This window comes from Pongo abelii, chromosome 13 (assembly GCF_028885655.2).
Source record: "Pongo abelii isolate AG06213 chromosome 13, NHGRI_mPonAbe1-v2.0_pri, whole genome shotgun sequence".
NCBI classification, from domain to species: domain Eukaryota; kingdom Metazoa; phylum Chordata; class Mammalia; order Primates; family Hominidae; genus Pongo; species Pongo abelii.
In genome coordinates, this window is record NC_071998.2 from 85,691,379 (window position 1) to 85,716,596 (window position 25,218).

The 25,218-nt window shown below is 47.6% G+C and overlaps 2 protein-coding genes across 2 annotated transcripts in view; both read right to left on the reverse strand.

Moving 5' to 3' along the window:
* Positions 1-13,202, reverse strand: part of FBP2 (fructose-bisphosphatase 2) — a 39,581-nt gene extending 26,379 nt beyond the window's left edge. Inside the window, exons 1-3 of the mRNA XM_002819977.3 lie at positions 12,935-13,202; positions 7,568-7,730; positions 5,079-5,171 (exon numbers count right to left, since the gene is read on the reverse strand). Of these exons, the coding sequence (XP_002820023.1) occupies positions 5,079-5,171; positions 7,568-7,730; positions 12,935-13,104 (426 nt within the window). The 5' untranslated portion in view covers positions 13,105-13,202. The remainder of the gene's footprint in view (positions 1-5,078; positions 5,172-7,567; positions 7,731-12,934) is intronic.
* A 9,292-nt stretch (positions 13,203-22,494) lies between these two features.
* Positions 22,495-25,218, reverse strand: part of FBP1 (fructose-bisphosphatase 1) — a 34,565-nt gene continuing 31,841 nt past the window's right edge. Inside the window, exons 6-7 of the mRNA XM_002819978.5 lie at positions 24,834-24,953; positions 22,495-22,934 (exon numbers count right to left, since the gene is read on the reverse strand). Coding sequence (XP_002820024.2) covers positions 22,743-22,934; positions 24,834-24,953 — 312 coding nt within the window. The 3' untranslated portion in view covers positions 22,495-22,742. The remainder of the gene's footprint in view (positions 22,935-24,833; positions 24,954-25,218) is intronic.

A 25,218-nucleotide genomic window follows, 5' to 3' on the forward strand; every position in this document is an offset into this window, starting at 1 on the left:
AGTCAAAAAGTTTAAGCATGTCGTAAATGGTTTGTATAAATTGTATTAAAGTTTGTGGAGAATTTATAAAAGAATTTTGCATGTGATTAAGTTAACTATAATTAAAAGGGGATTATTTATAATAGCCCTTTATGTTTAAAGCAATGTTGTCTGTCTTAAGGTATTTATTTGTTCCTAATAACAAGAAATTTTACTTTTATAACCTCTTTCTCTTAAAAACTTCTCAGAATCATATCTCAGAAGTTTGGCTTTACTGTGTCTTGCTGCTTTCAGCTTTTTCTCCCCTTGAGAAGGCCTGAGAGGATAACTCTCTCATTCAGCTTTTTCCTCAACTCTTGTGACCTTTTTCCTCCAATTTTATTATTATGGCCTGGCACTAAAATGTTTTATCTTAAAGGTCTAGAAAAGCAATGTTTTCCTACATTATTACTTGGTTCTGTACTTTCCTTGATATGTCTAAATTTGTCAACATGATTAGAAAGCTTCTCACGCAGTTACTGAGAATTATCTGTTTCCCTGATACACTCCCAGTTTGACTTCCAGGTTATCCAAATAGGCTTCTCCTAAAGAGAAGCAGCTACACTGCAGGTTTTTCTTTCCCTGTCCGGTAATTCACTTAAGAAACAACATTTTACATTTTATCAAAATAATTCCTATGTTGTCTTTATTAGGTTTTAATTGCTTAGAAAAGTTGAGATCTAAAAGGGTTAAAGTTTGTACAACCATATAACCTTCTGTATTGCCTTTTATTTGTTTGTTTGTTTGTTTGTTTGAGACAGAATCTTGCTCTGTTGCTCAGGTTGCAGTGCAGTGGCACAGTCTCAGCTCACTGCAACCGCCACCTCCTAGGTTCAAGTGATTTTCATGCCTCAGCCTCTCAAGTGGCTGGTCCAACACACCCAGCTAATTTTTGTATTTTTAGCAGAGACAGTGTTTAGCCATGTTGGCCAGGCTGGTCTTGAACTTCTGGCCTCGAGTGATCCACCTGCCTCAGCCTCCCAAAGTGATGGGATTACAGGTGTGAGCCACCATGCCCAGCCTGGATTGCCTTTTAAATCTTTCAATTATCACTCTGGTTAAATGAGCAACTATTGTTTAACAATGACCTACAGTTCTGTTTTAAATCAATTGTTTTGAGCCTTTTAACATCTTTAACGTTTTCAAATTGAATCCTAAATTAAGTTTCTGACTTTCTGCTGGGGTTTACCAAAGCTATAAAAATTAATCACCACTAGGTTTTAAAATCATTTTACAGTTTCCAGACAGGTCAAAGTCTCTAGTATCTCTACCTCCAGTCCCTAAAAAAGGCCCTTATCAGGTACTATTAACAAATCCTTGTGCAGTTAAGTTACAGGGCTTTGACTCCTGGGTGCACATATTTCATCTAAAGAAGGCATTGGCTCCTGCCAGTATCTGATACCAAACTCAAGCCAACCAAAGCCTTGTCTCTGGATTCAGGCAAAGGTGACAATCAAAGTCACCTGCTTTAATGAGACACAAGGACAGCCTTGTAGTCAAAACCAGTAAGATTAATTTATTAATTTTGCCTCTGTCTAAAGTAATATGATTTATTCTATGCCTTAACACCAAATAATTAAAATGCTTAACTACCTATAAGCCTCCTTTCCTTTCATTCTCAGAACTAGGCTGGGCTTATGATGCTTTAAAACATTACTAATTCTTTGTATTTTGTTTTACCTCCAGAATTGAAACTATTCAATCCCCCAGGCCTAAAGACTATCGTGGAAGAAGTGAGCATCTGAGATAGTAAGGGCCAGTCTTATGGGATCAAATTAATTCAGAGCCTCCAAATCCAGGACGGACACAGAGAGGCTTCAACAGCTGAACAAAATGCTTGCGTTTTGTGCAGCTAAGTGCTACTAGCCAAGCTCACAGTAGCTCGATGTATAGATTTGTAGATAAGTCCATTTTGGAAGCTTGCCTTTTGGCTTTGGGTTTTTGGCTTTTACATTGCTTAAAAGGGGTTTTAAGGTTAATGAGTGCCTGCCCACCTCCATTCCCATCTGGCCTGGAACATTTAACTGGCTTTCACTGTTTTGACTCTAAGTCCCTGGGCCATAGGGGTCCCATCGAGGAACATGATGGACCCTGGGAAGGTAACCATACCACCCCAGCATCCATATGGGACAAAATAAAAGCTTGGCCATCAATACTGCCCCTGGAATACCTTGACAAAAAAGAGAGAATATAAACTAAAATAAAATCCTAAGCCTCTCAACAGACTGAATGGACCTGCCTCTTGGCCAAAGGAAATCCCCAGATAAACTGAAAAATGAGTTCAGGCCATGGCAGGAAGCGGGATCAGGCATGCCTCCCTATACCTTCCCCCACTTTTTGGAATTAGGCACAACTGAAAACCCTAAGATTGACCAAATAGGCTGTTTGTCACAATAAAATACCCAATTAGAAATGGGACCTAAGGCCACGCCAGGCAAGGGTTAGTCACTCACTCCTATATTGAAGTGGAAACCATGTCCTAACTGCCATGGTTTTTCTTTTTCTCTAGCAGCCAAACAAGCGCTGGCCTTAAGATCAGCTGACTAACTCACCCCCAGCCTCTTGTTCCACCAGCCAAGACTACAGCTTTAATTAGACAAAAGACTAAATTTCAGTAGCTCTCCTGATAAAAGACCACCAACCATGGGCTAGGTCTGGCCAGTTTACAGAAAGCACACACTGTGTGCCTTTATGTCCTAGAAAGACCTTTTGATATACAAGGCCTAAATGGAATACATTCCACCCCAAAATAAACATGGGTCATACATGCATATTTATTCAATACACATATGTCAGGACCATCTTCATAAATATTTGTAGCTCCTCCTATAATCTGTTAAATATGTGTGTGTGTGTGTGTGTGTGTGTGTGTGTGTGTGTGTATAGTTTGTTTGTTTTGAGAGGGAGTCTTGCTCTGTTGCCCAGGCTGGAGTGCAGCAGTGCAATCTCAACTCACTATAACTTCCACCTCCTGGTTCAAGCAATTCTCATGTCTCAGCCGAGTAGCTGGGACCACAGTCACATGCCACCACTCTTGGCTAATTTTTTTTTTTTTTTTTGAGACGGAGTCTCACTCTGTCACCCAGGCTAGAGTGCAGTGGCGCCATCTTGGCTCACTACAAGCTCTGCCTCCTGGGTTCACGCCATTCTCCTGCCTCAGCCTCCCAAGTAGCTGGGACTACAGGCACCCACCACCACGCCCGGCTAATTTTTTTGTATTTTTAGTAGAGGCGGGGTTTCACCATGTTAGCCAGGATGGTCTCGATCTCCTGACCTCGTGATTCTCCTGCCTCGGCCTCCCAAATTGCTGAGATTACAGGCGTGAGCCACCCTGCCCAGCACCCCCCCTTTTTTTTTTTTTGAGACACAGTTTCACTCTTGTTGCCCAGGCTGGAGTGCAATGGCGCAATCTCAGCTCACTGCAGCGTCTGCCCCCGGGTTCAAGCAGTTCTCCTGTCTCAGCCTCCTGAGTAGCAGGGATTATAGGCGCCTGCCACTATGCCCAGCTAATTTTTGGTATTTTTAGTAGAGATGGGGTTTCACCATGTTGGCCAGGCTGGTCTCAAACTCCTAACCTCAGGTGATCCGCCCACCTCAGCCTCCCAAAATGCTGGGATTACAGGCATGAGCCACCATGCCCAGCCTGTTAAATATGTATATTTCACCAACCTGTTGTCAAGCCCCACAGGAACCCCAGATGTAATTGACAGTGGGGACCATGAAGTATAAGTAAAACTAAGTGCTGTGCATACTTCCTGAATAACACCCAAAACATATCCTCAGCCCCACAAGACACGGAAAAGCAAACTGCTACTATGTCTTAATCCCACAATGTCTTTAAATCATATGGCTTTAGATATCCTAACTACAACCCAAGGCAACACTTGTGCATGAATTAAGGCTGAGAATTAGATATCTACCAGATTATCCTCACAATATAACCCAAACTATACAGGCCTTAAATACTCATATTTCTGCCATAGATTCCCTATCTTAAGACTCTGTAAGAGCACGGTTTAGTCAACTTCCTAATACATAGAAGACTCTCAAATACAATGTAACTGGCACTCTGCTTATTGTTCTCTTTGGTTGCTATGGATTGTTTGTTTGAGAGAGAGTCTTGCTCTGTCACCCAGGCTGGAGTGCCATGGCGTGATCTCAGCTCACTGCAACCTGCACCTCCTGGGTTCAAGCAATTCTCGTGCCTCAGCCTCCTGAGTAGCTGGAATTACAGGCGTGCACCATCACCCTGGCTAATTTTTGTATTTTTAGTAGAGACGGGGTTTCACCATGTTTCCCAGACTGGTCTCGACCTCCTGACCTCAGGTGATCCGCCCGCCTCGGCCTCCCAAAATTCTGGGATTACAGGTGTGAGCCACCGCAGCTGGCGAGGTTGCTATGGGTTTTATTGCTGTTGTAAACTTTATATGGAATGAAGGACAAGTTTTCTGAATTGTGAAGTTTCTAGTCCTGCTGGATGTCACAAACCCACCCAGCTCTCTGTTGCTAAGATTTCAGGGTAGGCAGAATGGCCCAAAAGATACGCCAGTCCCCAGGATCTGTGAATACCCAGCATTACATGGCAACAAAGACTTTTCAGGTGTACTCAGGGGTTTGGATTTCAAATAGGGAGATCACCGTGGACCTTCCAGGTTAGATTAGTTCAATCTAATCCAATGAGCGTTAGCAGAAAAGTTTCTGCAGCTGGGGACAGGAGAGAAGAGGCAAGAGGGGGAGAGGATGTCAGAGATTCAGAATGCCACCTGGAACCTAATGCCATGTCTGACATTTGTGTTGCACCCAGACTTTCAAAACAAGATCTCAGCTGTCCTTCTGTGTTACCCTCCCAGGAATGCCAGAAAGTAGGCAGAGGGAGAATCGCCAATCCAGTTCTTCTAATGAGGAGCCCCAGGCAGAGAAAAGTTGGTGGTTTGCCTACAGTGGCTTTTCTCGTTAGTGGGAAGACAGAGGGTAGGACTCCAAACACATGGCTCTCAGCCCAGGAACCTTCCAGAGACCACCACAGGAAGGAGGTGTAAAATGTCAGCCTGTCTGCTCACCTTTCTGTAGATGGCAAAGATGGTTCCGATGGAGGCCAGGCAGTCAATATTGGAAGATCCATCCAGTGGGTCAAAGCAGACCACGTATTTCCCCTAAATCAGAGAGGAAAGCACCAACTGGTCAGCACATCTTCCCATTAGCACAATTGCTCTGTTTCAGGGCTGTATGTGGCAGAGTACACCACATCGAAAAGAGATTGAGAACCACAGCATATCCTTATCAAAAAACACCATGACTTACGGAGGGCAGGGTGCCAGCTTATATACAAATACTTCTCCGGGTTTTGTATCCATCTCACCTGTCTGATGCGAAGACCAGAAGATAAAGTGGGTGCGTCTTGAGAGACCAATGACCCCCACACCCACCCACTCTGCTGTCACAGGCAGCTCAAGCCATCAAGGGAAGCCCCAGGTCCTTTTTATAGCCCCCTGTGTGCAAGGTCACGAGAGACCCTTAGTGATGGGGACTGGAACCCCCAGGCCAATTAAACATGGGTAATGCAACTTCAAGAGAAATGAGGGTCATTTCTCCCTCCACTTGATTTAGTTTTCCCTGAATTTCCAGTGAGTATTGGCCTAGCTTCATTTGAGCTTTGTTTCTGTTTTTTTCCTTGCTCAGCCAGAGTAGAAAAGAAAAGTTAGATAATTTGTAAACTTGGAAATTCCCCAACATCTCTATAATAATGCAATTTTTAAAAAAAAATCCAATTTAGCCCATTCATTCATGCATGCATGCATTCAGTAGATACGTGTTGAGCTTCCAGCATATGCTGGGAACTGTTCAAGGCCCTGGGGTTTGTTTCCAGGGGGGCAGCGATCCCGGCAGCAAGGCTGGATTTCCTGGCACTGACATTCCAGTGGGAGAACAGACAGAGAGCACACAGGTCAGGACACACACAAGCAGGCTGTGGCACATGCCCTAAGGAAAACCCACATAGGCTGGGGGCTGGAGAGCCATGAGGGGGGTCACATTTGATGACAGGCCTGACTAGAATTAAGGAATGAAGAAACACACAGAGACCTAGAGAGCAAAATTGTTTTTTTGTTTTCTTGTTTTTGTTTTGTTTTTTTTTTGACAGCGTCTCACCCTATTGCCCAGGATGGAGTGCAGTGGTGTGGTCAGAGCTCGCTGCAGCCTAGAGATCCTGGGCTCAAGCAATCCTCCCACCTCAGCCTCCCAAAGCGCCGGGATTGCAGGCGTGAGCCACCGTGACCATCCTAGAGAGAAGAATTTTTGACAGACAGATCAGCAGGTTTGGAGTATTCAAGAGCTGCCACGGGCCAGGCGTGGTGGCTTACGCCTGTAATCCCAACACTTTGGGAGCCTGAGGCGGGTGGATCACCTGAGGTCAGAGTTCAAGACCAGCCTGGCCAACATGGCGAAACCCCGTCTCTACTAAAAATACAAAAATTAGCTGGGTGTGGTGGCGCATGCCTGTAATCCCAGCTACTCAGGAGGCTGAGGCGGGAGAATTGCTTGAACCCGGGAGGCACAGGTTACAGTGAGCTGAGATCGCGCCATTGCACTCCAGCCTGTCCAGCCGGGCAATAGAGCAAGACTCCGTCTCAAAATAAATAAATAAATAAATAAATAAAGGACTGACATGAAGACCTATGTGGCTATGTGGCTCAGGCCAATCGGAGAAGACAATGGTAGATCAGACTGGAGAGAGAAACAAGGGTCATATCAACTGAAACTGAAAGTTGGAAGTAATAGGTGTGATGTAGCTAAAATTATGTGAGACAAGGGCAAAAGTGCCTTGTGCAGTACCTGGCATAGAGCAGAGGTTAAATAAATTTGGCTTTACTTTAACTTCTTTTCCATTCCTCCAGCTAATCACAAAGAAATGGCCTCTTGTCTATTGACTGTATTGCAGCTGAACATTGATTGAAACTTTTGGCCATTGGCAAACCTCTCTGTATAATAAGCTGTGTGTGAACCCATAGTGAATGCAGACCCTGCCCAGCCGTGCCTGCCTTCACCGACTTCACCATCCTACGAGGCAAGAGCACAGGAGGCTTGTGGTTTTGTTTCTGGACCAGTCTAACAGCTTGTCAGGCACAAAGAAATCTCTGCTGAAACTGTAACCCCTCGCAAAGTGCGGGCTGGGGGCGGGAGTGCAGATGAGAAGGCGGGGGCAGTGAGAGGCTGTACAGTACAGCTCTTCCCTGGACTCCACAAGGTTAAGCCCCCAAAAATTTGGCTCTTGTTACTGATTAAGTGAACAGCCACGAACAAGCGCCCACTGAGGCGGTTCCTGCATCACTCTGAACTATTTCCTGAATGAATCACTGTCCTACTGTGGAGTCTTCTTTCTCTAGACAGCACAAGCTTTCCAACTAGAGAAGTATGCAATCCTTTGTTTCCAGAAAACAAATGTTAAGAAATAGAGGAGAATCCCGGGAATTAAAGAAAAGCAAGGCAGCTTATTTCCGGCTCAGTATCATCGTCTACGGGCGAGCGCGGGCACCGCAGCCCCAGGACGCACCCTCTTCTCCTTGGCGGTGATGATGGCGTCCTTATTCTCTTCTGAGACCAGGACGCAGGTGCTATAGGAGGATTGGAGCATGTTGATCACGAGGGAATTGGATAGCACGTCCAGTTTCTTCACCTCATCTCCCGTCACGTTCACGCTTCCTGCGATTCCATACCTGAGAAGACAAAAGGCTGAATGAGGAAGTCACTAGGGGGTCTTAACTCCAGCAAAGAGCCCGGGACCCTAAAATGCCAGCAGTGCACTCCTCTCTCGTTCTGTATCTCTGGAGTCTCCAAGTCACACGTGCAGAAGAAGGCGATTATGCCTCGCAGGATGCCTCTCAGCCTTGCCTCCCTTACACCTTGGAGTCGTTGTCATATTTTCTTAGGCTTCCAATGAGATGACCCAGGATTCAGTCTCACTAAAACACAAACCCAGGCTCAGCACGGGGAGATGGAGCAGACGGGGGGGCTCATCAAATCAGACCCATTGCCATAACTGAGGACTCTAAAAGTAAAGGACCGTGGCCTCCAGCCCCTGGAATTTGTTTTTTCCCTTTTTTTTTTTTTTTTGAAACGGAGTCTTGCTCTGTCGCCCAGGCTGGAGTGCAGTGGAGCGAACTCTGCTCGCTGCAAGCTCCGCCTCCTGGGGTCACGCCATTCTCCTGCCTCAGCCTCCCAAGTAGCTAGGACTACAGGCGCCCACCACCACGCCCGGCTAATTTTTTTCTGTATTTTTAGTAGAAGCGGGCTTTCACCATGTTAGCCAGGATGGTCTTGATCTCCTGACCTGGAGATCCACCCGCCTCAGCCTCCCAAAGTGCTGGGATTACAGCCATGAGCCACCGTGCCCAGCCAAGCCCTGGAATTTCAAGTCTTTGTGGATTGTCCTCACACAGTGCCCTGCTGGAATGAATTAAAATTGCCCTGTGGTAGCTTGGTGTTACTTGAACTGAGAAGGAAATGTGGGGGCAGACTTATTTCATTTTTTTCTTCACTGCCATCCCAAGCAGTATAAGAGAGTGCTACTACGAGAATTCTATGCCAGTCAGGGCCAGGGCCTCATGCCTGTAATCCCAGCACTGTGGGAGGCCGAGGCGTGTAGGTCGCTTGAGCCCAGGAGTTCAAGACCAGTCTGGGCAACACAGTGAGACCCTGTCTTTACAAAAAAATACAAAAATTAGCTGGATGTGGTGGCACACACCTGTAGTCCCAGCTGCTTGGGAGACTGAGATGAAAGGATCATCTAAGCCTGGGGAGGTGGAGGTTGCAGTAAGCTGTGATCACACCACTGCACTGCAGCCTAAGCGATGGAGTGAGACCCTCAAAATAATTCTATCTAGAGGCTTTGGGTTTTAGAGCATTCATATGCAAAGGTTTCCCCACTTCCACCCTTGCCCCTTCAGGGGGTTCTCAACACACCAGCAGGAGGGGTCCTCCTAAAGTGCCCTCCAGTCTTACCCAGAGGCAAAATCCAAGTCCCCAAGTGGGTGTCAGGCACCACCGTGGAATCTCTGTGCCCGGGTTGGCATGGCTGCCCGTCTCTCTCATCCTCACAGGGCCAGCCCTAGCCTCTGAAACCTCCAAGGCACACATCTGCCTTGTGACTGACTGCCCACTGGCCTTGCTGCCCCACCTGGGACACTCTTCCTCAAGAGCCATGTGGCGGCCACCCCAGTCAAGCTTTGGCTCAAGGATCATCTCTCAGTGGTGCCTTCTCTGGCCGTCTGTTTGGAGCAGCATCCCCTGGTCCCCAACATCTTACTCGATGCATTTTCTCCTCTGCCCTGACCACCTTCTAGCTCCTGTTTATTGTCTGTGAGCTTCCACAATGGCAGGATTTTTTTTCCCATTCTGAGGGAAGCCGTATCCTTCATGTGTCCACCCTGAACCACTACAGCAAGGCTCAGCCACCCTGCCACCCTCTCACGTTCCAACAGCCGCAGATGTCCCTGGGCCAGCACCCAGCAAGGGGCTCTGGTCCTTCTCGCCTTCACTAATGGTGTTCCCACCACAGCAGTGCTCTCTGCCCAGCTTTCTTCCTGCTCTTCCTCCTTTTCCTCTCTGGGACGCCTCCCTGGTCCTCTCAAGTGGGCCCCATACACCAGAAATACCACATCATCCCTCCTCAGTGTTCACCACACTCATGGACCGGCTTCCTGCTGCATGACCTGCTTGCAGAGGGCAGGATTCGTCCTTCTGTCTGTTTCTGCAGTGCCCAGACACACAGCGCGTGCTCCATGTCTGTTCACTGAGTTATGAGGAAAGGATGGCAAGAAAGGAATTTCCTTTCCCTCCTGATGTGAATGCTATTTATTTGTGAAAGGAAATCTCAGGTGGTTCTAACAAGCAGCCAGGGTTGAGAACCACTGATCTACCTTAAGCTGGGGACAAACTCATTTCCCACCCTCTTCCCTGAACGGCACCCCCACCTCACCCCCAAACACCAACCCCCACCCACGGCACATCATTTGGTGTCTGAGGAACCATGATGTGATCAGTCAGCTGTCTTGGAAAACACTCCTAGCAGCCTCACCCCAAAGACTGTGCCTCCTGGTCAAGACAAAAGCAAGCAAGCAACAGCAGCAACAAAACTAGGTTGACCGCATCTGAGTTTCAGGGGACCACAAACGCAGGCCCTGGTTCGATATGGAATCTGGATACGCTTGCCGCTGGAGAATGAACAGCGGGCCCAGGCCTGCGGTGGGCAGAGCTGAGAAACAGGCTCTGTCCTGCGCTTTGCAAATCCCCCCTCATCCGTCTAACCCCACCGCTCAGCCGACCCCCTGCACCCTCCCTCCAGGTACTGGGCAGCACCCCTCCTCCTGGAAAGAATGGAAACTCACCAGGAGATGTGAGTTCCCGGCAATAGCTTCACCTCAGATGATGGGTGAAAGGGGCTCTCTAGCCCGTAGGACAGTATCTTGCAGAGTTCTGACAGGCACTAAAGCTCACGGACAGTCTCTAAAGGAATGTTCCCCCACGGCCATGAGAAAGCCAAGGAGAGGCTCCGAGCGGGCACTCCAGCCTCTCTTGTTCCCACCATAAGGAGAAGAGGAAAGAGAAGGGGAAAAGGAGACTCTCATAACTTTTAAATTGCATTCATGGAGCCCTTGCTAGAAATATCTCCCCAAAAGGAGCCAAGGGCTTGCGGTCCCCTGCCTGGGCGGTGGTGGGAGTGTGAGACAGGCCACACACAGCCTGGCTGCTGCAGGATGGAACACCACCTTTTCCCTTCCTGAGAAACAATGCCAGGGTCTTTTTAAAAATAATCCAAGTATCTTCTTAGAAAGAAAGAATTTCTAGCCACTGGGCTTCCCCTGCTGCCTCCCTGGGTGTCTGTTACACAGGGGCCGGGGAAGGATGCTGTCTGACTTGGCAGAATATGGGGCCCCTGTTGGCCCCAGGACCCTGCCTCAGCCACCCAGAGGCTTCCACTGGCTGCGCCTGCCACCCAGTGGTCATTGACAGCTCAGGCACAGGCAAATCTGGTCTGGGCTTGGAACCGCGGTAGTGATAGGCACTGTGCGTGTTTTACGGGGCCGGCACAGTTGAAGTCGTCATCACATGCGTTTGCTAACTCTGCAACAACCCTAAGAGTTAGGGGTGCTACTATCCTCTCCATTTCACAAAGGGAATCTAAGGTCCTAGCAAAAGTAAGTCACGCCCATTATCACACGATAGGAAATGCCAAATTAATAAGCACCTCAATTATCCAGTTCCTAGGGCCATTTTGTCTCCTTGCTCAACCGCCATAAAGTCAGAGTTTTGCAGCAGATAAGCAAGACCCCTACCATGGCAGCCACTGCCTAGCCAAGAGCCCTGCACAGAGGGGGAGCCTGATTTATATGGGTGAATCACCCTGAGATGGACTCAGGCAGCAGCGCTGAGGATAGCAGTGTCTGCATAGGGAGAGGCAAAGTCCCTGTCTACCGTCACTCAGCAGGGCTGTAACCCACAGGAGCAGGACAGGGTACCGCCTGCCCTCACATTCTGGAAGGCGATTAAATGCAGAGCGTGGCTGTTATTGCCAAATGGGGTAAAAACAGAGCTGAAGCATCCACACACAGGAAAAAAGCAAGGATAATGCACTGTTAACCTGGGTCCTGCTACTGGGTCACCACCCCTAAATAAATACAGTCTGTGGTGATCAAATGATAATTACATCTTGTAATCTAATGCTATCACTTTTTGTGTTAAAAGCACTTAATTGTTCAGAGTAAATATTTTAAATGATTGGACTTTGTTAGCTCCTCGTTTTGAGTCTCTTTCATCCCCAAAATATGTGTTCCTTCAGCTCCTGAGAGGACCTCTCCTGGAATTATTACAAGGGAAGCCCAAAGAAAGCTGGGGTTTTGTTTGTTTGTTTGTATGTTTTGAGATGGAATCTCGTCCTGTCACCCAGGCTGGAGTGCAGTGGTACGATCTCGACTCACTGCAACCTCCATCTCCCAGGTTCAAGTGATTCTCCTGCCTCAGCCTCCCGAGTAGCCGGGACTACAGGTGCCCGCCACCACACCCAACTAATTTTTGTATTTTTAGTACAGACAGGGTTTCAACATGTTGGCCAGGATGGTCTTGATCTCTTGACCTCATGATCCACCCACCTTGGCCTCCCAAAGTGCCAGGATTACAGGCATGAGCCACCATGCCTGGCCACCGGGTTCTTTTTATTACAGACTTAAACTGGACACTGGGCTGTGACCATCAGCAGTGTAATGTGAACTTGGCCTCATCCATGCTTGGATAAAGCACCAAAGAGAACCCTGTGGAAGAAACCTCTGCACTCCCCTCCCAGGACTAGCACCTCCCAGGTTCCTGCACACCAAGTGGAGGTGAAGATAAAGAGAGTCACAGAGAAGAAATAAAACACCTAGCCAGCAAAACACTCCTTTAGATGATGAGAGAGCAGATGCAGGAAGGGGCTCTACCAAGCTTCCTATGTCGTAAATAATTTCCAGCTCCTAATATATTTGCAAAGCTTATTACAATAAAACACTCATGTCTGCAAAAGGCATAAAGAGATATTTCACGTCATCCCTCTACTTCTTTGTTCCAGTGAGACTCTCTCTGTGCAAATACAAGTCATGATAACACAATACCTATTTTAATGCAACAAGCCACTGCACTTGGTATCATTATAATAACTGGAAAAATTATATGTATATTTCTTCATAGCGTGTTTTCGTTCCTTTTTCAAAACAAGTCAAAGTCCCCTTTATCAAAGCACACATGATAAGAACTTGAAATGCAGCTTCCATCTAGGGCACACAGGGCCAATAAGCTTTGGACCCAGTTTCTTGCAAAAGCACCTGCAGCTCCCACACCCCTGCCTGGGCCTGGGGTGCTCTGTGCCCCATGCCTGCTCCCCAGGACTCACAGGTGGGCCAGGCCGGCCTTGCGCACAGCCGAGGAGATGGCTTTGATGGCCGTCAGCATTGAGTTCAGCAGCTGGGTGAGCTCCCCAGTCCCTTTGGCCTGACGCCCCTTTTCCATAACGTAGCGGGTCAGGGTGAGCATGTCGGTTTCGAAGGGGCTTCTGTCCGTCATTTTGGCTGGAATGCTTCAAATCCTTTTCTCCCGGCAGGAAACCTTGCTTACCTCTGAGGGCTGCAGCTCCGCAGTGTGGAAGCCGATAAGAAATCTGTGCTGGCCCTGCCAGGATCTCTAAGGAAAAGGGCCCAAAACACATGACTCAAACAACTGCTGGGGCCCTCAAGGAACTCCCTCTGGCCTCGGGGACTGCGGCAGCTGCCAGGGAGCCGCAGCAGTCTGTAAATAGGACAGGCTGCCCAGAAACATGGAGCTGCTTTCTCCTGCTGAGCACCCCCTTTCAAGATACCAAGAAGCCACCATTTAGGCACAGGTGGGAGGTGAGAAATCCAGTTGATTAAAAAATGATGCATAAAACCGTCTTATTCCAGGCTCCAAATGATTCTTCCTATACAGTGACTGCAGGGCCTGGCTCTCCCGAGGGTGGAGGTGGCAGATTGGCTGGTTCCTTATCTGGGACATAGGTCACATAGTAACATAATGGCAACCCCAGAATTCCTTTAGCCAGGGTTTGGAATAAGTTAGGAAAGAATGCTTTTTATTTCCAGTAAGCATGTATGACCAGTGGATATCCACAGTAGAGATCCAGATCTGGAAGGAAACGATTATATTCCTAGCACAGTTCCTGGCACCAGTGTTATTTTGTCAATATCTCTGGATGTCCACTTTTGTAACAAAAATTGCTTATTAAAAAGGAAACACTAAAGAAGTGGATAAAGACAAACTTCCTCACCACCAGCCCATCCTCCCAGCCCACTCTCCAGAAATCACTGCTACTAGGGCTGGTGGCGGTCTGTGCAGCCAGTAGGCACTGGTGGGGTGCATATGGTGGTGGAAGCACTTTTTCTAGGGCCAGCCAGACCTGGCTCTGAGTCCCAAGCTAGCTATCTGTTGGTTGCATGATTTGAGAAAGTTATTAAACCCCTTGGAACCTCAGTTGTCTCACTCTTAAATGAGGATAACCATGAAGCATCCATCTTATACAGTGGCTGCAATGAGATGTGCCTAGTATAGTAAGTGCTCAGTACTTTGTTACCTATTATTGCCTTTCCAGTCTTTTTTTTTTTTTGAGATGGAGTCTCGCTCTGTCGCCCAGGCTGGAGTGCAGTGGCGTGATCTCGGCTCACTGCAAGCTCCACCTTCCAGGTTCACGCTATTCTCCTGCCCCAGCCTCCCGAGTAGCTGGAACTACAGGCGCCCGCCACGACGCCCAGCTAATTTTTTGTATTTTCAGTAGAGACAGGGTTTCACCGTGTTAGCCAGGATGGTCTCGATCTCCTGACCTTGTGATTCGCCCGCCTCGGCCTCCCAAAGCGCTGGGATTACAGGCGTGAGCCATCGCGCCCAGCCGCCCTTCCAGTCTTTCAACGTGCTCACAACTATTGTGCAATCATACATAATCTCATTTCACAAAACAGTAGAACATGCACATTTCTCTGAAGGTTTTTTCCCCTGACAGTTATGTCAATTAGAATGTGTTCGGCTGCAAGAAATAGAACAACTAGAGCAATTTACACGTGGGGGTTTATTTCCTCATAGACCAGGAGTACACTAGGAGGCGGTGGCTGGTGTTCATTCAGCTGTTCTTGGTTCCACTGGGACCCTTCTCTGTCTCGTCTCTGTCATCCTTGGTCGGCTGGATTGTGCCCCTTGCTTGGCATCCTGTGGGCACAAAATGTCACTGCAGTTCTGAACATCTGGCCCACGTTGAAGATGCAAAGAGGGGAGCAAGGGCAGCTCCAAACACATCAGTTCCCTTTTATTAAGAAAGAACAGTTTCGCCAGAACCCATCCTCCCACCCACATAGATGTCCCTGTGCACAGCGTCTGCCAGATCAGGGTTGTGTGGTGATGCCTGCAGCGGGAGCTGGGCGCTGGCATTGGATCAACCAAACTGGTTGAGGAGGGCAACCAAGTGGTTGAGATGGGCATTGGTGCTCACAATTTATGTGGAAACTTTCAGATAAAATTAAGATCTACCAGTAGATCTTAATATGCAGGTTTAAGATCCCAAATATATATATGTTATTTATATATTTTTTTAGTTCCAGAAAGCAAATATTATGGGAAGATGTCCAAGTCAGCACACAGAGGCTTGGTTCATTCCAGCGTGTGGACATTCAGATAATTTAGGTAAGTTTGCTCCTCAAATAGTAATGCAACAAACATCCTTATATTGGGGCAAGTGCTTCAGTAAGATACAACCCCAGAAGAGGAACTGCTATGTGACAAAGTTCTAATTCTTTTCGCGGGGTAGGGGAGGTCTATCTTCACTCTTACCAAGAAACATGCTACCTCTTAATAGAACAAATACAGGATCCCATACCCTTTTTGTGATTTTCATTCAATCTATTTCAACTTTCAACACTGAGGTGAATGGATAGATGACACCTCTATGTCAGTGTGTGGCACACATTAATCCACCCAGTTATTTGATCCAGTAGTGCTATTTTTACAGATAAGGAAACTAGGGCTTCCCAGGGATAACACAGCTACTAGCTGGAATCTCAGCCCAGAGCTACCTGAGGCCAGTGTTCTTTCTCTTATGTGATACTTTCTCCCATTCTAGGATGCTCCTCCTCCCTAGATGACTGAGCACAACACACGACAATGCACATACGCCTGTTAACACAATTAGAACATAGAATAAGACATGAGCTTAGAATCGAGTTCTAACAAGAGAGATCACTATGTATAATAAAACAAGAATGTCTGCCTGGGTCAGACCAGAGTGTTGCTAAATCTATACCCAAAGGAAAGAAGGCTGGACCGGGAATCAAAGCCCTCTGGGACTCAGATGCCGCAATTTAAAAATGAGATCCAGCTGAGCGCAGTGGCTCACACCTGTAATCCCAGCACTTTGGGAGGCCAAGGCGGGGGGATCACTTGAGCCCAGGAGTTCAAGACCAGCCTGGCCAACATGGTGAAACCCCATCTCTATAAAAAATACAAAAATTAGCCGGTGTGATGGCGTGCATCTGTAGTCCCAGCTACTCAGGAGGCTGAGGTGGGAGGATCACTTCAACCTGGGAGGCAGAGGTTGCCGTGAGCCAAGATGGCACCACTGCACTGCAGCCTGGGTGACATTGAGAGTCTGTCTCAAAAAAAAAAAAAAATGGGATTAGACTTCATGATCCCTAACTGTATTATCTTCACTTAGTTTTAAAAACACACATTTTCGGCCGGGTGCAGTGACTCACGCCTGCAATCCCAGCACTTTGGGAGGCCAAGGCAGGCGGATCACGAGGTTAGGAGATTGAGACCATACTGGCTAACATGGAGAAACTCCGTCTCTACTAAAAATACAAAAAACTAGCTGGGCGTGGTGGTGTGCACCTGTAGTCCTAGCTCCTTGGGAGGCTGAGGCAGGAGAATTGCTTGAACCCGGGAGGCGGAGGTTGCAGTGAGCCGAGATCACACCATTGCACTCCAGCCTGGGCAACAGAGTAAGACTCTATCTCAAAAAAAAAAAAAAAAAAAAAAAAAAAAGAAGAAGAAGAAGAAAAGAAAAAACACATTATCACTGCTTCCAAGTGTTTCTGAATCCAAATGAAAAGTGGTTGCCTTCATTATTCAGAACAATACTGTCACATTGAGAAATATGCTGGGAAAAAAAGTTATTAGCAAGAGAGCCTTCTGCAATGGCTTCACTTCTGTCAGTTGCTAAGGGTAAGGTAAAGACATGGGTGTCGTTTCTAGCTCATGTTTCTTCTGGAAGGTGCTCCACTGCCAACATAATAATCAATCCAACTTCCCTATTGGAAGCTGGAGAAAGGGCCAATCCAGTGTGTTTTACTCTGTGTGTTCCTGTTTAATGAAAGACTCATCTAAATAGAGACACCACTTTGTATTAATCCGTTCACCCCGTCTGACATTCAGTATCAGTTTAATAATAATAATAAGCTAATAACAGGAGTTATCATCTTTTGGGTAAGAACATTTTAATTTTGATATCATGAGGATCCAACTTGGAAAACTCTCCCTTTCCCAAGAGCTCCGGGAATTGTGAAAACTGCAGAATGGACCTTTCCTTGATCCTAACACGTCATGTTGCCATTAACAAATAAGCTTTGCCTTTCACATGGGGAAACCAATGATGATTCCTCTGACATCATTACAGAAACAGAGTGGCTGGATCTTCCAAGTTCTGGTCCAGTAAATGACTGCAAGATGAAGACAGAGGCCTGGTTGATTAGTTTTCAGGTTTCGTTTTGAAGCTAATGTTGTTATCTGATTAAGAAGGTCTCCGGCTGGGCACAGTGGCTCACACCTGTAATCCCAGCACTTTGGGAGGCCGAGGCAGGCAGATCACAAGGTTGGGAGATCGAGACCACCCTGGCTAACATGCATCTCTACTAAAAACACAGAAAAAAATTAGCCGGGCGTGGTGGCGGGCGCCTGTAGTCCCAGCTACTCAGGAGGCTGAGGCAGGAGAATGCCGTGAACCCAGGAGGCAGAGCTTGCAGTGAGCTGAGATTGTGCCACTGCACTCCAGCCTGGGCGACAGAATGAGACTCCGTCTCAAAAAAAAAAAAGAAGGTTTCCCCTGTGATGGTGCAAAACAATGCTGAAAATGTGTATTCACACAAAAACCCACACACAGATATTTATAGCAGTTCTAGTTAAACTAGAAACTGCAAACACCCAAAATCTCCTCAACAGTGAATGGGTAAACACACTGGGAGAGCCATACAATGGAATACTATTTTTTTTTGAGGCGGAGTCTCGCTCTGTTGCCCAGGCTGGGGTGCAGTGGCGTGATCTCAGCCTCCCGGGTTCACGCCATTCTCCTGCCTCAGCCTCCTGAGTAGCTGGAACAGCAGGCACCTGCCACCACGCCCGGCTAATTTTGTTTTTGTATTTTTAGTAGAGACAGGGTTTCACCGTATTAGCCAGGATGGTCTCAATCTCCTGACCTCGTGATCCGCCCGCCTCAGCCTCCCAAAGTGCTGGGATTACAGGCGTAAGCCACCGCGCCCGGCCACAATGGAATACTATTAACAACACAAACACTAGTGTCACGTGTGGCACTTAGGCGAGTCTCAGAGGCACTGTGCTGAGTGACAGCAGTGGTCTCCAGCGAGTATCTACAGTCTGATTCCATTTGTAGGGGACTCTCCAGAATGCAAACCTGCGGAGACAGATAACTCTCATGGCTGCCAGGGGTAGGGGTGTGGGTAGGGGACAGGGCAATGTGGGTTTGCATGATAGAACAGTTCTAGACCCCAATTATAGTCATAATCCCAATTTCAAATTTTGCAAACTGAAATTCTGTACCCATTAAACAAGAACTCCCCATTCCCCCTCCCAACACCTAATCCCTGGCACCCGCCATTCTGCTGTCTCTATGAATTTGGCCACACTGGGTCCCTCATAGAAATGAACCATACTGTATCTGTCCTGCTGCAACTGGCTTATTTCACTCAGCACAATGTCCTCACCATCCCCGCATGCTGTGGCATGGGTCAGAGTTCCCTCCTCTCTGAGGCGCAACAGCATTCCCTGGTATGGACGCACCACAGTCTGTTCACCCATTCATCCTCTATGGCCGCTTGGGTTGCCTCCACCTCTGGGCTAGTGTGAGTAATGCTGCCATGAGCACAGTGTGCAAACATCTGTTCAAGGCCCTGCTTTTGATTCTCTTGGGGATGTGCCCAGAGGTGGACCTGCAGGATCATATGGTAATTGTATGTCTAATTTCTGGAGGAACTGCTGCACCATTTTCCACAGCGGCTGCACCATTTCACAGTCCCCAGCAGTGAGCAAGGGTCCCAGGGTCTCCACCTTATTCCCAGCACTTGTTATTTTCTGTTTGTTTGTTTTTACCGTAGCCATCCTAATGGGTGTGAGGTGGTATCTCACTGTGGCTTACAGTAGTTGCATCTTCCTAATGATTAGTGATGTTGAGCAGTTGCTTATTGGCCACTCCTGTAATTATTTTTATTATGCTTTTTGTTTTTTTGTTTTGTTTTTTGAGACAGTCTCACTGTGTTGCCCAGACTGGAGTGCCGTGGCACGATCTCAGCTCACTGCAACCTCCATCTTCCAGGTTCAAGTGATTCTCCTGCCTCAGCCTCCCGAGTAGCTGGGACTACAGGCACGCACCACCACGCCTGGCTACCTTTTGTATTTTTAGTAGAGATGGGGTTTCACCATATTGGGCAGGCTGGTCTCAAACTCCTGACCTGAGGTGATCTGCCTGTCTTGGCCTCCCAAAGTGCTGGGATTACAGGCGTGAGCCACTGCGCTTGGCTTATTATGTTTTATTAACATATCTCTTCACAACAGACTGGAAGTGAAACAAACAAGCCAGTGTTATGAGCAGATCTCTGGAGAGGCGCTGGTTGTCCGGCACTGTGGGTGTTAAGGATGAGCAGAAGCCTGGATAATTTGGGGATCAGGAGGGAGGGGGATTGGCCAGTGCCATTTATAAGTCAGCTCCCCCCGTAAAGGGATCCAAGGGAGGGCCTGCTATTTCTGCCACCCTCCAGCCCAGGCTGGCACCTGTGCAGCTGTCATGCCCCTTTCAGCTACATTTAAATGTTGGAAGTTCGAGTTACCTACATGATCTGAAATTGCAGCTGGTGACCTTTCAGCAAATGCCAAAGTTCTTTCAGGGCACACAACAGCGTGGACGCACAGGGCATCTGGAAGGCCCAGAGGAAGGGGGGGCAGCGTCCAGTTCACGCTTTTTTCAGCGCCACTGATGCATTGGTGACCACAGGGCTATTTATGGGCTTGCTATGCTTGGTGAAAGGTCCTCACAGGCCTGGGCGGAAGTAGTAAGGACAAACAGAGTCTCTGAACAGTAAGGCAGTCTTAGGGCAGTTCATAGGGCGGGGCCCTCACCTGCAGGCTAGGATCTGGGCTGTGACTCTACAGTACTAGCTGAGGGCATATTCTCTGTTAGCAAAACTCTGTTAGAATGCCTTCCATGCCCCGTCTCCAGTGATCCCAACAAACGCTCTTTCATGAAACCTCAGCATTTCTGCTTCCAGCACGGCAGACCCTTTAGGGTATCTGCTCAGCCCACGATCCCCATCTTAGAGAGAAGTGTACCCTGCCCATAAAAAGAAAACCCAAGGCCACGTTTGTCTTATATGACCCGGGTCTATGGCTGCAGCTAACTGGACACAAGCTAAGACAGTCAGGTTTTTTTCTCCAGGGAACTTGGTGTGAGACATGGAGACACAGTGGATTGGCTGACAATGCCAGGACGGACTAAGGGTGTGTCCTCGGGGTTAGGAAAGCAGTGGGTGCTAGGTTTCATGAGAGTCCCCTGAAGCTTTCCAACAAATTGCCTTTCTGCTTTAGCAGAATAGATGGGTTTCTGTTACCTACGATGAAAATGGCCTTGACTACAATAGATATTACAATTAACATTTTGCAGATGAAGAAAGGGAGACTCAGAGAGGTTAAAAATATTGCCAAGCTTGGTCTAGTCTAGTCAGGATAGCCTATGTTATGGTGCAGCAACAAATAAACCTGAAATCCCCACAGCTTAGCACAGCAAAGGTTTGTCTCTTCTTCTGGTCCCAGGCTGACATCAACAGGGCGGTGGCTCAGGCCTCCAGGCTCCTGCCATGTCATGAACCTGTACAAAAATGCACGGCTTCAGAGGAGGACCCACCCTAATGTAGGTAATCTAGGCTCATCTCATCTTAATCTTTACTTTAATTACATCTGCAAAGACCCTCATTCTTTTTTTTTTTTTTTTTTTTTTTTTTGAGACGAGTCTCGCTCTGTCACCCAGGGTGGAGTGCAGTGGTGTGATCTCGGCTCACTGCAAGCTCTGCCTCCTGGGTTCACGCCATTCTCCTGCCTTAGCCTCCCGAGTAGCTGGGACTACAGGCGCCCGCCACTACGCCTGGCTATTTTTTGTATTTTTAGTAGAGACGGGGTTTCACTGTGTTAGCCAGGATGGTCTCGATCTCCTGACCTTGTGATCCACCCGCCTCGGCCTCCCAAAGTGCTGGGATTACAGGCGTAGTGAGCCACTACACCCTGATATATATGTATACATCAGGAAAAGGCTCCCAGACCATATGTCTCTCCCTTCATGCTTTGAGAACCAGATGCCAGCTGAGTTACAAGTTTAAAACTCAACCGGTGCTTTGTGCGTCAGGGAACTTTCCCAGAGGGCAGCCCCAGCTGGAGTGGAGAAATACTGGCTTTGAGTCTGCCTGGTCAGTGGACAGAAGCAGATCCAATGCTCAAGATCACAGTTTCCTGCTGGGAAAATGTGAAATGAATGGGGAGTGTTTGGAGGGGAAGAAGAAGGACTCACATAGACACCTGTTTTCAGTTCCCAAGTGGAATCATATGGATAGATCCATTTTATATCTAGAGCTCAAGGAGGGCCACAGGTGTTACTTAGTGCCTGACAGAGCTTGCCACGATCTTGGACTCTGGTCCAGTAAGACCAGGGTTAGCAGAGGGAGAAACTGTTTCTATAGAGTGTTTAGTGAGAATCCTGCTTGCTTGCAACAAACTGCATTTCCTTAAACCCTGTTCTTGTAGTGAATCCTTTTTCTTATGGTAACTAGACTGTAGGAACTATTAGGCTTTGTGAGTTAAGTGCCGTGCTTTTATAGAAAAATCACCACTGGGTGGCCGGGCGCAGTGGCTCATACCTGTAATCCCAGCACTTTGGGAGGCTGAGGCGGGCAGATCATGAGGTCAGGAGTTTGAGAACAGCCTGGCCAATATGGCGAAACCCCGTCTCTACTAAAAATACAAAAACTAGCTGGGTGTGGTGATGGGTGCCTGTAATCCCAGCTACTCGGGAGGCTGAGGCAGGAGAATCGCTTGAACCCGGGAGGCAGAGGTTGCAGTGAGCCGAGATTGCGCCACTGCACTCCAGCCTGGGAGACAGAGTGAGACTCTGCCTCAAAAAAAAAAAAAAAAAGAAAAGAAAAATTACCACTGGGTAACATGTACACCTTCACTTGGGATTCAGATGGTTACATCCATGTTTGGGAGGCCAGAGGGTCACATGCAGGTACCACCATTAAGCCATTAGCTCCCCCATTTCTAGGAGGGCGTGAGTCGCCATGTTCAGGCTGCATGGTTCCTCAGCTGCAATCCTGAACAAGGCTGAGGAATGATGGGCCAGGCCTGAACGGGACGACATGAAGGAGAGGCCGTATGCTGGCTCACAGTGGCCAGGCTGCCTGCATTCAGGTCCCCACTCTGCCACTCATCAGCTGGAAGCCTTGAGCCAATTACTTCACCTCTCCTCGTCCATTTTGTCATCTATAAAACAGATTATTCAGAGTATCTGATTCACTGGGTTATTGTGAAGATTAAATGAGTTATCTAATGTTATATGCATCAGCAGTTATTATTGTCATCATCATTATTATTTGACACAAAGCAAGGGAGACTTTTTTTTTAAGGAGGAATAAGTTTATTTCTCCTCCATCCACTCAAAATATATCTTAACACCAGTGGCGTTATGGAGACAGCATTTGGTTAGGTAGTGCCAAGCATTCTACAGCATTTGATGGTGGAAATAGTCATGCTTTTTATTTCTGCTCTCTAGGAATGTAAGGTGCACAGCAGGTCAGGGTACTGCTGTGTGAGACAAAAGGTCCAGGTAGAGGCAGTTCTCCGGATGCAGGCAGGGCAGGTGCTCACTGGGTAGAGTGCTTCTCATACACCTTTAGGAACTCGAGCACGTCGTCGGGGGACCCCAAGATCACCGGCGCCCTCTGGTGAATGTCTGTGGGAATGACATCTAACACAGCCTCCTTCCCAGTGGTGGCCATTCCCCCAGCCTTCTCCATGACATAGGCCATGGGGTTGCATTCGTACAGCAGTCTCAGCTGGAAAACAAGACCGGGGAGCAGGCTCCTTGTATCAGAAGGTATTGCATAAAAAAGGGACTTTTCTGCAGCAGAACATGCAGAGCTGGTGGGAGTTTCCAAGGGAATGAAGACTGTATTTTTCCTTCCTGTGAGGCTGTAAAAGTTTCCTCCCACCCCAGGTTGCATCTGAGACAAAACAGTTAACCATTTGGTTAAATTCAACCATTCATCAAGCCAGTGCCAGCAATAGATTACCTGATGCAAATGTGAGACAGACCACCTGCATACCGGACAGAATGACATTTTGGCAGAAGCGATCATTGCCTTCTCTTTACAGCATGGAAACTGGACTTAATGAGTGATTCTGTGTGTGCTGGATGGAGCTTCGCCTATTCTAAAAGCAGTAAAAAAAATCCATGGTGGTGTCTGGCTGCAGACATCTGGAAAGCAGACCGGCTCCTCCAAACAGTGTGATATTGTTTGCAACTCTGTGTGCATTCCTTTTACGATTCTCCGAAGGCTTTTGGGTTGGAATTCAGTGTATTATACGTCTTGGCATTCACTTTTAAATATTAACTTTTTAATTGTATGCCTTTTCATGTAGTCTGCCTACTGAGCGAGCGACAGCTTTCTGCAGGTGTTTCCTGAGTCTATTTCCACATAGGTGTCATGGCTAGTTTTGAAAAACCAAAAAAAAAAAAAAAAAGAAGGAGCCTCAATATTTGTGTTCAGGAACAATTTCGGGGGACTTTAGAGAAAAGTGCTGGAAAGCAGGCTAACCACACAGGTTGAGATGCCCGAGGCAGCTACAGCTGGATGATGGTTTCAGTAAATAGAAATGTCTTCATTCTGGATGCCACATGTTGCAAACAGACCCAAATACATCCAAACACACAGGTTTTGTGTTTAAGGGAACTGTTGTTCCTGTTCTCCTCTTGCATTTAGAAAAAAAAAAAAAAGGCAGCCACGCGTGGTGGCTCATGCCTGTAATCCCAGCACTTTGGGAGGCTGAGGCGGGTGGATCACTTGAGGTCAGAAGTTCAGGACCAGCCTGGTCAACATGGTGAAACCCCGTCTCTACTAAAAATATAAAAATTAGTCGGGCGTGGAGGCGGGCACCTGTAATCCCAGCTACTTAGAACGCTGAGGCAGGAGAATCACTTGAACCCAGGAGGCGGAGGTTGCAGTGAGCTCAGATCGCGCCACTGCACTCCAGCCTGGGCGACGAGTAAGACTCTGCCTAAAAAGCCATCTGTCCACTGGGAAAACATAAGAAGGACACAATACTTGGGAAGGAAGCACACTGTCACCCTGGCAGAAGGAAAGCAGGGCAGCTCTGAGCGAGCGTGAGGGAGCACAGCCACCCTACAGCCTGCTGGGAACACCGTGGGCTTGGACTAGTGAGTCGGTGGTGATGGCTCACCTGAAAGCTCCAGGTTTCCCCGGAGATTCTTTCCTCCTCTAAAAGGTATTGTTTTCCAAGTAGTGGATGTTGACTCACTAGTTACCTCTGTTTTACACCTTTTGAAAGCAATCAAAGAAGACTTCTACTGAGGATACACATTTGATTCGCTGCCTTGGAAGTGAGGCTGGGTTGTTTCATTTAACTTCATGAGTGGAATTCATTTTGCCCCAGCCAAGCCCTGTATCCACTGGAAGCCCTAAGGACTTTCAGTCCTCGTCCTGACCATTCATTCTCTTTTGCCATAGCACTGGAAGGGCTCTCAAGAGACTATTTTTATCTTTAGTTGATATCATCTGGCTTTACCTTTAATCTACAAAAGAATATGCCACAGACACACGTAGCAACCTAGCATGGAGCGTAATAGCTAGCAAAACCTTTCTTCTTCCTAAACTAAATCGCATGGGCTGCAAGTGAAGTCTGCTCCTCACTCCCTCTCCAGGGGACATCCTTACCTTTCCATTGGGGCTCTTCTTGTTAGCAGGGTACAGAAATATCCCTCCGTAGACCAGAGTGCGGTGAACATCAGCCACCATGGAGCCCACATACCGGGCCCCATAGGGAGCTGAATTATCCTGCAAGTTAAGACCAGCAAGAATTAGGGTTGCCGAAAATAAGAAAGAGAGTTTTCTTGATGTCTCCTAAGTTTCTTTGATTCCACATCCATTCACCGAGCACCTACAAGGTATGTATTTGGGGCTGTGCTAAAAAATGTGGTGAGAATCCTGTTCCCAATAAATAGAAAACGGAGAAATGGAGACAGCCTCTCATCATCTCACAATAGGTCAGATTACCCACAGAAGCCCCAACGAGGGTATGGTTGATTCTGGCTATGGGGCT